Raw genomic sequence first — 13,561 nt, 5'->3', positions numbered from 1 at the left:
GGCCGTTCAGATGACCACTCAGCTTCATCCCCGTTTATAATAGACTGGCGACGAGGCATCCCCCTAGCCGTCGCCCCCACTCCCATCTCCTCTCTCAGTGACAATGCCGCCGTGCTAGAATGCAGACTCCTCGCTGAACACGGCAGCGGAACGTCACGTCGTAGGTGCCACATAACCGCGGGGCAAACTCTCCTTGCAGCACACTAGCTGCAGCAATTGTCGGCTCCTCCTCCCGATGCCATAAACAATATTTGTACTTGCTAATTATACATAAACGGAACGGATTTTGGCCACTATTCTAGTTTCATTATAGTTTCTATTAATGTACACCCCTCCGTTTCAGAATATAAGGTGTGTTCATTTCTGTGCAAGTAAACCATTTGAATGTTTAACCAAGATTATAGAATAAAATGAAAACATCCGCAATACCTAAAAGATAAAATATGAAACTACTTTTCATGATGGATCAAATGACATAAATTTCATGTTGTGGATATTGATATATTTTTCTAAAAACTTGGTCAAACATGCACTTGTTTGACTTAAAAAAACAAATACATCTTATGTAAAGGAACAAAGGGAGTATTTGTTTGGTATGTCTCATCTGAGCTTAAATTGCCTCTGCAATTCTGAAGAAAATGAAAAAAAAAATCAAATAAAATGAAAAATATGGAGGCCACAAATGGCAACTCTGTGTTTGCACATATCCGTTACGGCCTCGATATCCATATGTAGGGCTCCATATGGTGGATGGCGGTCGTCGACACGGCATATCTGCTATAGTTCCTCCTACCCGTGTGTAAACTCAGGGAGCCGACGTTCCTGCCGCTGCACTTCCCCTCTCCTCTTTTTTTTCTTTTCTTTTTCTTTTTGCGGATGCCCCCTGGTTGCATGAATCAGAGAATAAATCCATTTGTTTGGAAAACAAATCAGATGATTTTAGCAATACCCTTTAACATAATGGAGGCGCTAAAACTTGCCAGGAACTTGTAGTTCTTGAAGTTGGATTCAAACTTTCAGACTTTTGTAGGCAAGTCACCCACCGGGTTCCCTAGGCACCCGGCCCCATACCATACGGGTCTTTTGCATTGCATGTAGGATTCGCACCGCATCCTCCTCGGGATCCGTCCCAAAGTAGCATTACCATCACAAGAAGACAATCGCGCTTTTGGCAAGGAAGGACACAGAAAAGTTAGGGCCCGACGGTCTTTTGACAGTAGAAAAGCACAAGGCCACAAGACCGGTGTAAATTATGTGATCGCTACCGAGTCAGGCACCCAGCGTTGCCAGCCATGTACCGAGTGATCGGGTGGTCTACCAAGATGATAAAGCGGCTAGGCGTGTATAACTATGCAAGGGTGGCACGTAAATCTGCAGGGCCAGCACCTCAGTGTGTAGTAGCTAGACGTATAGAACAACTATGCAAGGGTACGGGCACCGCAGAGTGTACAACGTGGTAATCATTGATGTTATGCACAGGTATACTTCATTGAAGTACCAGACGCAAGATCACTCGCTCCGGTTTTTACGCTCCGACGTTGCACAGCAGGCAGTCACGAGTCACATACACTGACCGTCAAAAGCAGGCTAGGCAGTAACCATTCTTTTTTGCGGGTACGGGTAGGCTAGGCAGTAACCATTGATGTGCTCTAGAGAGAGGTGGGCTGGGATTTACAGCGCGAGAAGTTGCGGTTACGTGTTGTGAGCTGGTCTGTGTAGGTACACCGGCTGTGTGTCGGCTTTTTAAACCCCCCCTTCCTGCCCCTCTCTCTCTCTCCCTCTCTCTCTTCGCCTAGGGGGAGCGCAGCAAAGCTTTGCGGTGTCACAAGTTCACAGCCCCTCGACCTCGACGACACCTCCCACGCCCGCCGCCATGGCGCAAGACGGAAACCCGCGGCAAGCATCGCCATCGGCGCCGCTGCCCTCGGACCACTCGCGGTCGACGGCGCCGCCGCCCACCGTCGCTCAGGGAGAAGAGCAGTCGCCGCCGCCTCTGGTCACGGAGGAGCCGTCTGTCGCCGCGGCTGGCGCGGCGGTGGGGATGGTCAACCGCGTCACGCGCTTCTCCGGGGGAACTTCAGGGTCCTCGTCCTCTCAGGCTCAGGGTACAGCGGTTTTTTTGCCCGCTTTTTCATTTCTCCTGCTTATTCTAGGCATATGGATTTGCTCCCAAATGTTTAGGGATGCGCAAGCTCACAGATCGTCGTCCTCTTCCGCACAACCCTTATGCTCCCTCCCGCCGTCCCAGTCCCACAAAGCTCATCACTGTCCCGTCCGAACGCCGCAGCCCGCGATACCCTGCGGCTGTGGGTTTTGAAGGTCGCTAACCCCTGTCCCCAACTGTTATGCTCACCCTGCGCTGTAGGCAGGGTTTTCTGATGTTTCAGATAATGTTCACCCTGCGTTGTAGGCAGGGGTTTCCGATGTTTCAAGATAATGTTGACCCTGCGTTGTAGGCAGGGGTTTCCGATGTTTAAAGATAATGTTCACCCTGCGTTGTAGGCAGGGGTTTCCGATGTTTCAGGATAATGTTCACCCTGCATTGTAGGCAGGGGTTTCCGATGTTTCAGGATAATGTTCACCCTGCATTGTAGGCAGGGGTTTCCGATGTTTCAGATAATGGCAGAGGTTTTGGATACATGGGGTGGAGATTGTATTTTAATGTATGATTGGAGATTATGGCCAGGATTGGACTAGAAGAAAGGATAGGTTCACCTTGTTATAACGATTCATGATGCTTCATTTAGACTGGGCTTGATTGGACGTTTAGGACCATCGTGTTTCTTCTTCTGGAATTGCTAATGGGCCCCGGATGCTTGTATCACTACCATTCTCGATTAGATATGTGGACATATTGCCTACATGAGGCTGGTAATGGCCGTGAAACAACCTTCCAGACCTGCGTTTTATCTATATGTTTCTTCTATGGCAGAACTCTTACAAGTAAGTACCTTGCGGTTGCCTAGAATTAACAGGGACAGAATACTCGTAATGGTAGGTAATTTGTAGCTGTAGAGTAACCGATTGTAATGTGAGAAACTAGTGTTGCCCATGTTTAGGCTGTAGTTGGGACAAATGCTAGTATTGTATCTTGATCAGGCACTTTGGCAGCATGCGTATTTTACAAACTCAGAAGATGGTTGTGCTGAAAGTTGACTTCTCCTTTCTTTGTTTATGCATTTCAAATAACTGATGGTTCTAAGCTCATGTTTTTTTTTGCCAGATTCAGAGCTCTTCTAATCTGACGTTGTTCATTGGTTTGCTGCTGCTTGTGCTTTGGCTCATTTATTTTCTGTGTTTAGTACACCATACAAATACAACTCCTAGTACTGCTTATGTTTATCAGTTTGCTGAGTATGCTCTTCATTCCATCTTTTGGGCTTTCATGTGGCCATACCATACTGATAGTAGTAGTATGTATTGCAAGGCTAGCTGAGTCTTGAAAAGAAATGATGTGACAGTTCAGTCTTTAGTGTACAGGCATACTGAAATTTTAGATCTACTCTCAATCTGCTCTAACCAAATGGATGTTTAGTTAGAGCTGTGATGTGGCATATCCGCATGTAGTACATTGCCATGCTTTTAAATCTTAGTTCATCATTGCTCCTGGTCGTTCACTAATAGATATCTTTTGGCCCTTTTCAGGTATGAAAACATTCAGTAGCGCCCATGTCGATAATTTGGTTCAACTGAAGGAATGGGATCAGCTTCATGCGTATTTGATGGAATTTATCCCTGGCGAAGAGCCTTTCAAGTCCCACCCTATGCTTTTCTTGCGCATATTCATGTGTCGTGCGGTTGACTTAATTGACCAAAACAAAATTTCTGATGCTGAGATGCTCTTTGAAGCTGAAATGCAGCCCTTTCAGAAATTGATCGATCAAGGGCAAGAGGGTCTCAGGAATGCTACCATTGCTGAGCTATCCGAGGGTCTCAAATACATCAAGGGATGCCTAACTGCGAAGAAAAGGTAGCAGATTCTGACTCTAATATAATCTGTACATAGATGGATCTTTTACCTCACTCCATGTTCAATTTTCATTGTCTATTACTATTTTTGCAGCTTGACTCATCCATACACCAGTATTCTTATGACTAAGATTGCCGTCAATGACTACATGAGGCTGTATTTGCCAAATGCAATCGGGTATGTGACTAACATATTGAACTTAGTTCATTGAGTAATGTCGATTATTACTGTAGCTTCTAAAATTTATTTTCTTATCTAGGTATAAGATTGTTCGCAAGAAGGATGCACTATGGGTTTTTGCTTTTCCTCTCGCATCTAGATCAGCGACTAAGCCTACCTTCAGATGTTTGGGTTGTAGCCTTAAAATCTTTAACTCTGGAACCATCCAGGACATCTCTCCCCACCTTGATCAATGTCCTGGGATGAGTACACCATATCTGATTGAGCTACTCAAGCTCTCCAGAACAATCAACCTTATTAATGCTGAAAACTCACCTCATAAGCTAACGCAAAGTGAACAGCCTGCTGAAAAGAGGCGTCGAACCTTGACTGACACCTTCATCCCTGTTGATAAGAGAGATGTCTTTGCAGAGATACAAAGAGAGGTTCGTGCCATTTTCTACTTTGATTTCGGTGCTGATTGGGGTAGGGGCATGATTAGTTAAATCATAAATCTGTTGTGATGCTAATGATAAAGTTCTGCACATATAGGTAAAAGGTGCTGAGCATCTGTATAATCAAATTGGAGTCGAGGTGAATGAAACCGTTGATATGTTCAACACCATGGGAACAAAAGTGGGAAATATTCATCTTCTGCATGATAAGATGGGACATGTCATCAATAAGATGAAAGAGCTCGTATGTGCCGGACCTTCTGTAGCAGGTTTGACTTTGCTAAAAAAATGACACACATGTTTGACTTTGTTTTAGTCTGCACAAACTGATCTTGTTGCTATGGACCTTGTGGCTGCAGAAGATGAAGAAGGAGCCAATGCTGACAACAATGTTGAGGTCGAGGAAGCCGAGGCTGCAGAAGATGAAGAAGGAGCAGCTGCTACCAACAATGTTGAGGTCGAGGAAGCCGAGGCTGCCAATGATGCCCCCTTTCAGTCCGACGCCATCTATCATTACGGTGAATTTGCGAGTTTGGGAGAAATGCTGAAGAGTGCCATTGACCCAACAGATGAGCTGATGAGTACCGAGGAGATGTCCGGTAGCTTCGCTGGCGGTTATTTTTGAGTGCTCGTGGAGTCTGATTGCGAAAGAAACTTAACAGAAAAAACACTCCTAGATTCTTCACATATCTTGTTCAATTTTGTGGGATCAACCGCCTCAAATGTGGCATAGTAGTCTGATCTCCCGGACAACATGTTCATCTTAGCTTCTTGATCCGGTCAAACATGTGCAAACTGCTTCATATAGTCTGAACTTTGAACTTGAAGTGTTTTGCTGGTTGTGTCATCATGCGCGTGCTTTTGTGGGATCAATCGCCTCAAATGAAGCTTGCCCTGATCCGAGGAGCATATATACACTCCGGTGTCAGGCTCCATCACTGGCTCAAAAGATCACCGATACCTGCACAGGAAAGCCCCTGGTTACTATCACTCCTTCACAGTACCAGGGCATAGCTCCATTGACTCAAAATTCCAAGGAAAGCCAAAGCAGGATGGTGTTGCATGCATTTTATTTGCATGTCCGCACTTTTTTTTCTGAACTTAACAACAGCCTGCACTTAAATTCATGGCACACAACAGCCTGCACTTAAATTCATGGCACGAGTTCCACTTCCAACTAGTGTACCTGCTTCCGAGTCTGATGAGATCGAAGAACTTTCAGCAGGCCTTGTGAAGGCATCAGGCATAGTCTGTGAGAGTCGAGCAGCAAAAACACCTGCGACGACGAGTTGGTCGATCAGAAAAAGACAGCAGATAACCTCTTGCTGATTTTATTTTTCTAAGAAAAGGAGAATGACCCCAGGCCTCTGCATCTGGGCGATGCATACGGCCACTTTATTAATTATTCTCACATGACCTTACAAAGTTATACAACAGTAAGACTAAAGTCGTCGTCTAAATAACAAACTGTCGCTACACCTACCCAGTTGATGAAGGGGCGCAGATAGCCTGGGCCTAATACCAAACAGACATCGCAGCCAAGCCTAACATCTAAGACCTGAGACGCCAACCTAGCCACTTGCCAGGTCCGGGGCACACACTGGTCCGGCGTGCTCTCAGAGGCCGCCGCCGCCAACTGCCACCGCTCCATCTTCAGAACTGCACTGATGCATCAACCTTGCGCGGTCTAGCTATCGTCGACGCCACCACGGCGCCCAACGACACCTCCTCCCTGCATGCAAACATCAACGGCTCCTCCTCCCTGCGCGCAAACATCTGAGCACGTCGCGGTCACCACTGATACACCTCAGCACCATGCTGCCAAGTACCACCAGCCGACACAGCTTGAAGTCCTTGGGATCTGTCGTGCGTAGCACCTGCCGACCAGGCATGACAAAGCGTAGCACCTGTCGGTCAGGCATGACTTGACATCTCCACCAAAGCTCCGTGCAAGACAAAGCCGCTCCACCTCCTGCCTCTGACTTCCAGCGCTGCTCCACAAACGATGCTCCCAAGAGAGAAACGACACCGCAGTGCCGCCATCGTCCGATCTGGAACACCAGATCCTAGGGTTTCCCCCGGAGCAGCACGAGTGGATCGACAGTAGTTACACGACGATGCCTCCATCAAGGTAACGGCGAGAACGCCGCCATCGCCTGCCGTCGGCTCGGTTTTCACCGGCAACCATGTCTCCCCTACTCACAGCCGGGACTAGATGATGGATCTCGAGATCCGATCACCAAGCCTCTGGCCGGCCATCTCTGGAAGAAGATGACCACCACGTCCACCAGCGTCACCACGCCGGGCACGCGTCGCCGCCGGCACCCCCATGGTGCCTAGAGGCCGACAAGCCCCGACGAACACCACGCCTCGCCAGCCGCCATGGCCTAGGCCCAAGCACCACCAGATCCAGATCGGATCGGGGTCAAGGGCCCCAAGCCGCAGCCGCCGCGGAGGTAGCACCACTGGACGGTGCCCTGCCCTCCGCCCCGCCGTAGGACCGAGTCATCGCCGGAGCTCCGCCGCGCCACGCCGCCAAGCCGCCGCCGGAAGAACTCGCGCCGCCGCCAGGGGAGAGAGAGAAAGAGACGCGCCAGGGAGAGGCCCCGCCGCCGGCGGCACTACCTGGGCTTTGCCCGGCTGTGTCCCTCGGCGGCGGCAAGGGGGGAGAAAGGGTGGAGGAGGGCCGGCGGCGGAAGGAGCTAGGGTTCCACCGAGTCGTCTCAGAGAGGGACGCGGGGGACGGGAGTCCTCCAACCTCTCGCTGATAAAGTGGAAAGAACAATGCACACACAAAAAAAAACAATCTAGATGAATGGTTGACAGCCGGTGGATGAAAGATAGAGTGTGAAGCTACCTGGTTCACTGAAATATGGCATCTCCGGCCAGGCTTCCAGACGCTCGTCTGTAGTTCAAATAAGCTCATCAGTTGACAGTGTCATGCACTAGAACTAAACGCATGTAGGGCAGTCTAGCTTACCAGTAAGATAAAGTATCCATTTTTTTTTTTAGAAAAGGAGGATGACCCCCGGCCTCTGTATCTGGGCGATGCATACGGCCACTTTATTAATTATTCTCACAAGACCTTACAAAGTAATACAACAGCAAGACTAAAGCCACCGTCTAAGCAACAACTGTCGCTACACCTATCCAAATGATGAAGGGGCGCTGATAGCCTGGGCCTAATACCAAACAGACATCGCAGCCAAACCTAAACATCTAAGACCTGAGGTCCCAACCAGGACGCCTGCCTGGTATGGGGCACCTACCAGTCCGGCGCACTTCTCAACCAGGACGCCTGCCGGGTATGAGGCCGCCGCAGCCACCTGCCACGAGTCCATCTTTAGAGCTGTACTGTTGCATCTACCATGCCAGATCTCTCTGCCATCGACGTCACCACGATGCCAGACAGCGTCGTCCTCCTGCGCGAGTCCATCCTCCCACATCGAACTCCGAATCTGCACTGCGCCACGCCGTCAAGATCCGTCGCCATCAATGTATGGATGAAGCACCGCTCCACCAAAAAAACCGTCCGCTGGTCCCGCGAAGCAAGGCGCGGCACCAAGTAGAAGGCCGAAGCGCACCGCCACCAAGAGCTGTTCCCAGCCACCGCCTTCAAGAAGGAACACGACACCAGGGTGCCGTCGACGCCCAGACCAGGGGAATAAAAGCTTTCGCCATAGCTCGAGGAGGAGGCGGAAGGGAGAGGATCCACCCCAAAGCCTTCAGGAAGGGGATCGGCGCCAAAGGCGTCGACTTTGGGGAGGCTGCCGCGCCAGCCGGGGGTTTCCCCCGAAACCTCACCCGCACGCCAGATCCGCCAGGCCGGCCATAGGGGACGCCGAAAGCCGCCGCCAAGGACCGGCGCCAGCACAGATCGGGACAGATCGAAGCAGGGGCGGATCTTCTACATGGAGCCATGACGGATTGCGAGGAGCCGCCACTGCGCCAGCGTCCGCAGCCCCCACGCCGCCCGCGCGGCCGTGGGAGGCTGCCCACCAGAGCCCGCCGGCACAGCCCCCCGGGGAGCCAAGGCCCTCCAACAGAGGAAGCGCCAGATCGCCACCACCTACAACCCCCCGCCGAGACCCGCCACCACGCCGCCGGATGGGCCGCGCACGCCCGGGCCACCGCCGGTTCCCGCCGAGATCCGCCGCCCCAGTCCCAACGGGAGCCGCAAGGAGTCGCCCCGCCGCCGCCGTCAGCCGCACGAGCTTCGCCCGGCGGCTTCCTCCGGCGGCGGCGCGGGGCTAGGGGGCGATTGGCCGGCGGCGCGCTAGGGTTAGGGAGGCGCCCCCGAGTCGCCCTAGGCGAGAGCGACCAATTGCAATTATGGAAGATAAAGTATCCATTCCTTTGCCTCTTTTAATAAAGCTGCCAATTGCAATTATGGAAGATTATTTTGTTTCAAAAAATAAGATTATTGATGAGGATATATGCAAACACTACAGGGCACAAAGAGTGAATATCAATGAAGACATAACCCTTTGACCCTTTCATTGGTACATTTGATGTTTCTAAGAAAAAACAATTACAGGATTAATTGTCTCGATAAAGGTTTTATCATTTTATAAACGACTGCGGGTATTGAACTGATTTACCAAGATTAGTCACTAGTCTGAAGCCAGAATTGCCAGCCGGCCTGGGAAGGGTAACCAAACTAGTCTGCTGGCCAGGGGCACCTGCAACGAGTTCAACAGTGAGAAACGGTGGCAAGTAGGCAGCAAAGTGCGATGAACAACAATCAAACGCGATGAGGCTCATTGTGCACACCAAATATGTGCGTAAACCGTGAAGTAACCCACAAAAGCATGGTTATGGAGAACTTACGGGACAAAAATGTTTCAGATGTAGATAAGACAAGAGTAAAATGCATCATTGGTTATTGTACTTGTATTGAAAGTTCAGTTTGATCATCGTACTTAAGAATACGGTCACTAAATACGACATAAGATAATTATAGTCATTGGCTCACCGTATAGATTCGTATTTTGCATACTTTGACAGGTGAAACTGCCTATGAGGCAAATAAACAGCCTAGTCAGCCAGCGTTCTTGTACCTTTATGCGGGTCCCACCTGTTAGTGAGTTGAGAAAATATAAAAAATAGAGTGCAACGGTGTGGGTCGAACTTTTTAGATCTCAGAGAGGCAACCGGCGCGCACAAGTCATCTCAAACAAAACATTTCAGTATCAATGTGCGTAGCGACATTCTTTTATACTCCTGCATAAGCGTGCAGCACGCACTACCCATACTCACACTACGCGCTAGCATGGGTGCACGCAGCACGCACCTGTTTCGTCTGCCGTCCCTGATGTTAGAGCCCTCGCGCCATGTCATACATTAGACGTCGTCACCACGACCATGCATCTTTCGGCCTTGAGTGAAGTCTATTTTAAACCTTAAAGTTGTATGTGTGGTTGAATTTAAACCCCAAACTCTAAATCCCTAAAATCGGTACCCTGTATTTACTAATCCTAGTCAATTTCAACTCTAGCTCTGTTTGCCGCACCTGGAAAGAAAAGATCCCGACCGGGATCACTCACTTCTCGCGTTTCCTTCTTTTATGAAACAAGAAGAAATTCCAAATCAGATAAAACTTAACTAGCACTACGAACGGATACTACTAGAACACATCGGCATGGATCTAGGGAACGCAACGAACCGACTAACACGAGCTTCATGCTTAGTATCCATACTCGATGAATACTGGAAGGCACCGAGCTTGCTTTGCACCCCATGAGGCTGTCTCGTCCTCTGCCATCTCCCGCCTCCCCATGCTCGCCGCCGCCACGTCCGCGAGACCGCTGAGCGCCGGCTCCTTCGTCTATGTCCTCTTCAGGGAGAGCGCCAGGAGCATGCACATGGCGCTGCTGGTGGCCACGCCCTGGACGTGCTTGAGCTCCCAGGGGCCGGCGCTAATGACGGGTATGATGGCCCCGGACGTTTTTGAGCTCCCGGCAGCCGGACATGCTAGACGTCTTGCCCGCGTTGTTAGGAACTGTAGTGAGCTGCCCGGACCGAAGAACGAGACCCTGACACCACACGGCTACCGAGACCTCCGCAACATGCTGGACACGGTGACCAACTTGTCCAATGAGGAGCCGGCGTCGACGCGGCCGTCAGGAGCGCGAGATCGAGACCGCGAAAACCACTGTCGTCTCCGACGTACAGCTGCACTTCTGCACAAGGACCTCCCGTACCCACCACCATTCTGTCAAACAAGTGGTGTGCATGCACTCCCCTGCAGCTCACGTAGCCTCTAAGCTCGCTTCTACCGCGCTGACCAAGAATTCGTGTTCGACTCCGGCCAAAACCCCTAGCCGCGTGCCAACTGCCTCCATCTGGGGTACGCTTGGTGCCAGGTACTGGACATGACGCGGCGGGTTGTGGTCGCTCCACGGGGCTTGTATACCAGTGGCCGGTGATGCTAGACAGAAGGGCGCGGCGAGGGGCACGCCCGTGTACGCTAGCTGGTTGGGCTTAGCACGGCGTATGCCAACCATCGAGCTTTTGCCAAAAGGGCCGCCGCTGTACTTGGGAGAGGGAAAGATCAGCGTGGGAGAGGATGAATATGACATGTGGACCCACATAGTTAGTGACAGCAGAGTGTGATCCCGCCCTGGATGTATGGATTTTAGGGACTGAGAGTTCAGAGTTCAATTGAGACAACCTCTATGAACTCAAGGTTTAAAATAGACTTTACTCTCCGGCCTTCAGCGTCAGCTGGTTCGCATGCAGCTTGTCGCCGCTCGGTGCGATCGTGCAACTTCTCACCATATTCTCACCATTCACAACATGCACGTACACACACAAGCATAAGCACAAACACAGCTCGGTACGTACGCGCAGCAAGCAGCTGCCGCCTAGCATGGCTAGCATGAGTGGACGGTGCCGAGGTGTACGTCTTGTTGCCGGCCATCCGAGTGAGCGCTCGCCGCGTAGCAATACTGATCGATGCCAGACTTGCCAGTGGATGCACATGAGCTGCAGGAGTAGCTGGTGCAACGAATACCAACTGTCTGTCTATGTGAGATGGCTACACGGACGACAGCGGCGAGACCCACATCAGTCGCTCTCCTCGTCGTGTGCACGCACCATGGTGGTGGCGCGGCTGCCGGAGCAAGACCCGGCGGCCTCAGATATGTCATGCGTGCATGTTGTGTGCTAGGCTGCTAGCGAGTGTGCGCATGCGTATTGTGTGCGAGTGTGTGCATGCGTGGTGCGTGTTGTAATAATAACGTCGCGCTCTAGTTATTCAGCAGTAACATTCAGCTGGTTCAGTTGGCTAGCTCGCTTGGGCGCTAGCGACGAGTTACCTATTCAGTTCTTCCTTCAACTCTCTAACAGGTGGGACCTGCATAAAGGTACAGAGAAGACTAGACTGCTTATTTGCCACATAGGTAGTTTGACCGGTCAAAGTATGCAAAATACGAACTTATACGGTTAGTCAGTGACTGTATAATCACCTTATGTCGTATTTAGTGACCATACTGACTGTATTCCTAAGTACAGGGATCAAAGTGAACTTTCGACACAAGTACAATGACCAATGATGCATTTCACTCATAAGACAACTTCTGTAAAAAAGGGAGGGGGGAGGGACACAAAAAAAACAGTGGCTTGAGAGCACTTCGGTCTACGGTGAATGACCAAGAGATTTCAAAGTTCAGGAAAATATTCTAGATCTTTTGGAACAATTTTCATCAGATGTTGATCTTGAATTTTTGTTTGAATCGAGTCCAAGCCTTTGAGATAAAAGTATTTTTGTACCAACCATAATTACTGAAATAGTATTGTCAAAATTTTAAACACTATAGCCCACAAAGATTCAACAAATGTTGATTGTCAATATGGTTCCCATGGACTTAGAAATAGCTTGCGAAATAGCAAAACTGTAACTATTTCTAAGTCAACGGTAAAAACATTTTATCTAATCGTTAAGACCGTGCAATGTCGAGTAAAAGCTTTCGTAGATGAGAAGAGAGTGGAAGTTACCTCTGCTACATGTCGATTGAATTGAATCCCCTTGACGCGGCTTACCAGCTTCCACACTTCTACCTGAAGATCAGATAAGTTTATCAGTTGCTATTGTTCAAATCCTAACCATCAAGAATTTGAGCACAAATTTAATTGCTGACATATAATAAAAGAAAATAGAGCTAGGGCATAGAGCAGCGCTTTACCAACAAGGTCCACCAACCATTCCTTAGCCTTAACGAAGGCTTCTGGCATTGAGAGACAGAGGAGAAAAAAACATGTTATTAGTTATTAATAAGCAGAGCACACACACAATAGTTAGGACTTAGGAGGCAACCACAAGATGCCGGTGACAATAAGTATAATACCCCTTATTTCAAAAAAAAAGTATAATACCCCTAGTTAACCCCGGAGAGTGATCACTTGAGGTCGAAGAGGGCAGCCTGCACAAAGCACGGAACATGTCTATCTATAATTAGTCAGAGTACTACCAAGAGTTGGAAAAGAAAAACAGAAGTGTACCACAAAGATCTTTTTTTTTTTTGCGGGGGTGTACCACATACATCTTCTTCTTCTGAAGATAAAGCCTGGCAACCACAGACGCCGGGACCTGGCCGCCCTGTTTCTTCAGGTGTCGCCTCGGACGTAAACTAGCAAGCAGATGCGCAATCAAACTGACGGTCACTGGCTAGTAAGGAATCGAGCCAAGAAACTGAGAGGGGTCAGTAGCGTACCTAGCGTGGCCGAATCCGAGGGGAAGTACGTTCTGGGGATCCATTGACCCGCCGCAGGAGCGCATATAGTCTTTCAACTCTGAAGTCTGAGTAACCAAGTCATGCATGATCGATGAAGCCTCGCACCTCAGCCGCATCAAGTCCACGGAATCCCTGCATTTCCAAACACGAAACATCTATATTCATATCGGCTCCAAAGTCCATAACTGAAGGGATTTTCGTTGTTTTCCCAAACACATTAAGTGATCTGTCGCCCCCCGCGC

General features: G+C 49.7%; 1 protein-coding gene across 1 annotated transcript; it reads left to right on the top strand.

Annotated features, from left to right (window-relative positions):
- The first annotated feature begins 1,873 nt into the window (after positions 1-1,873).
- On the top strand, positions 1,874-5,209 carry LOC119358094. The gene is made up of 6 exons (XM_037624797.1): positions 1,874-2,105; positions 3,646-3,970; positions 4,064-4,147; positions 4,230-4,575; positions 4,682-4,853; positions 4,944-5,209. Exons 1-6 carry the CDS (start codon positions 1,874-1,876, stop codon positions 5,207-5,209), a joined length of 1,425 nt encoding a protein of 474 aa, XP_037480694.1.
- Positions 5,210-13,561: the final 8,352 nt, after the last annotated feature.

Source organism: Triticum dicoccoides, chromosome 2A (genome assembly GCF_002162155.2).
Source record: "Triticum dicoccoides isolate Atlit2015 ecotype Zavitan chromosome 2A, WEW_v2.0, whole genome shotgun sequence".
NCBI lineage: Eukaryota > Viridiplantae > Streptophyta > Magnoliopsida > Poales > Poaceae > Triticum > Triticum dicoccoides.
This window is presented reverse-complemented; position numbering and strand designations above follow the sequence as displayed.

Bases quoted from the DNA above. Each gene is read 5' to 3' on its own strand.
- LOC119358094 (XM_037624797.1), top strand. From the start codon at position 1,874: ATGGCGCAAGACGGAAACCCGCGGCAAGCATCGCCATCGGCGCCGCTG. The intron at 2,106-3,645 runs GTACAGCGGTTT...GGCCCTTTTCAG, and splicing joins CTCGTCCTCTCAGGCTCAGG to GTATGAAAACATTCAGTAGC. The intron at 4,854-4,943 runs GTTTGACTTTGC...TTGTGGCTGCAG, and splicing joins TGCCGGACCTTCTGTAGCAG to AAGATGAAGAAGGAGCCAAT.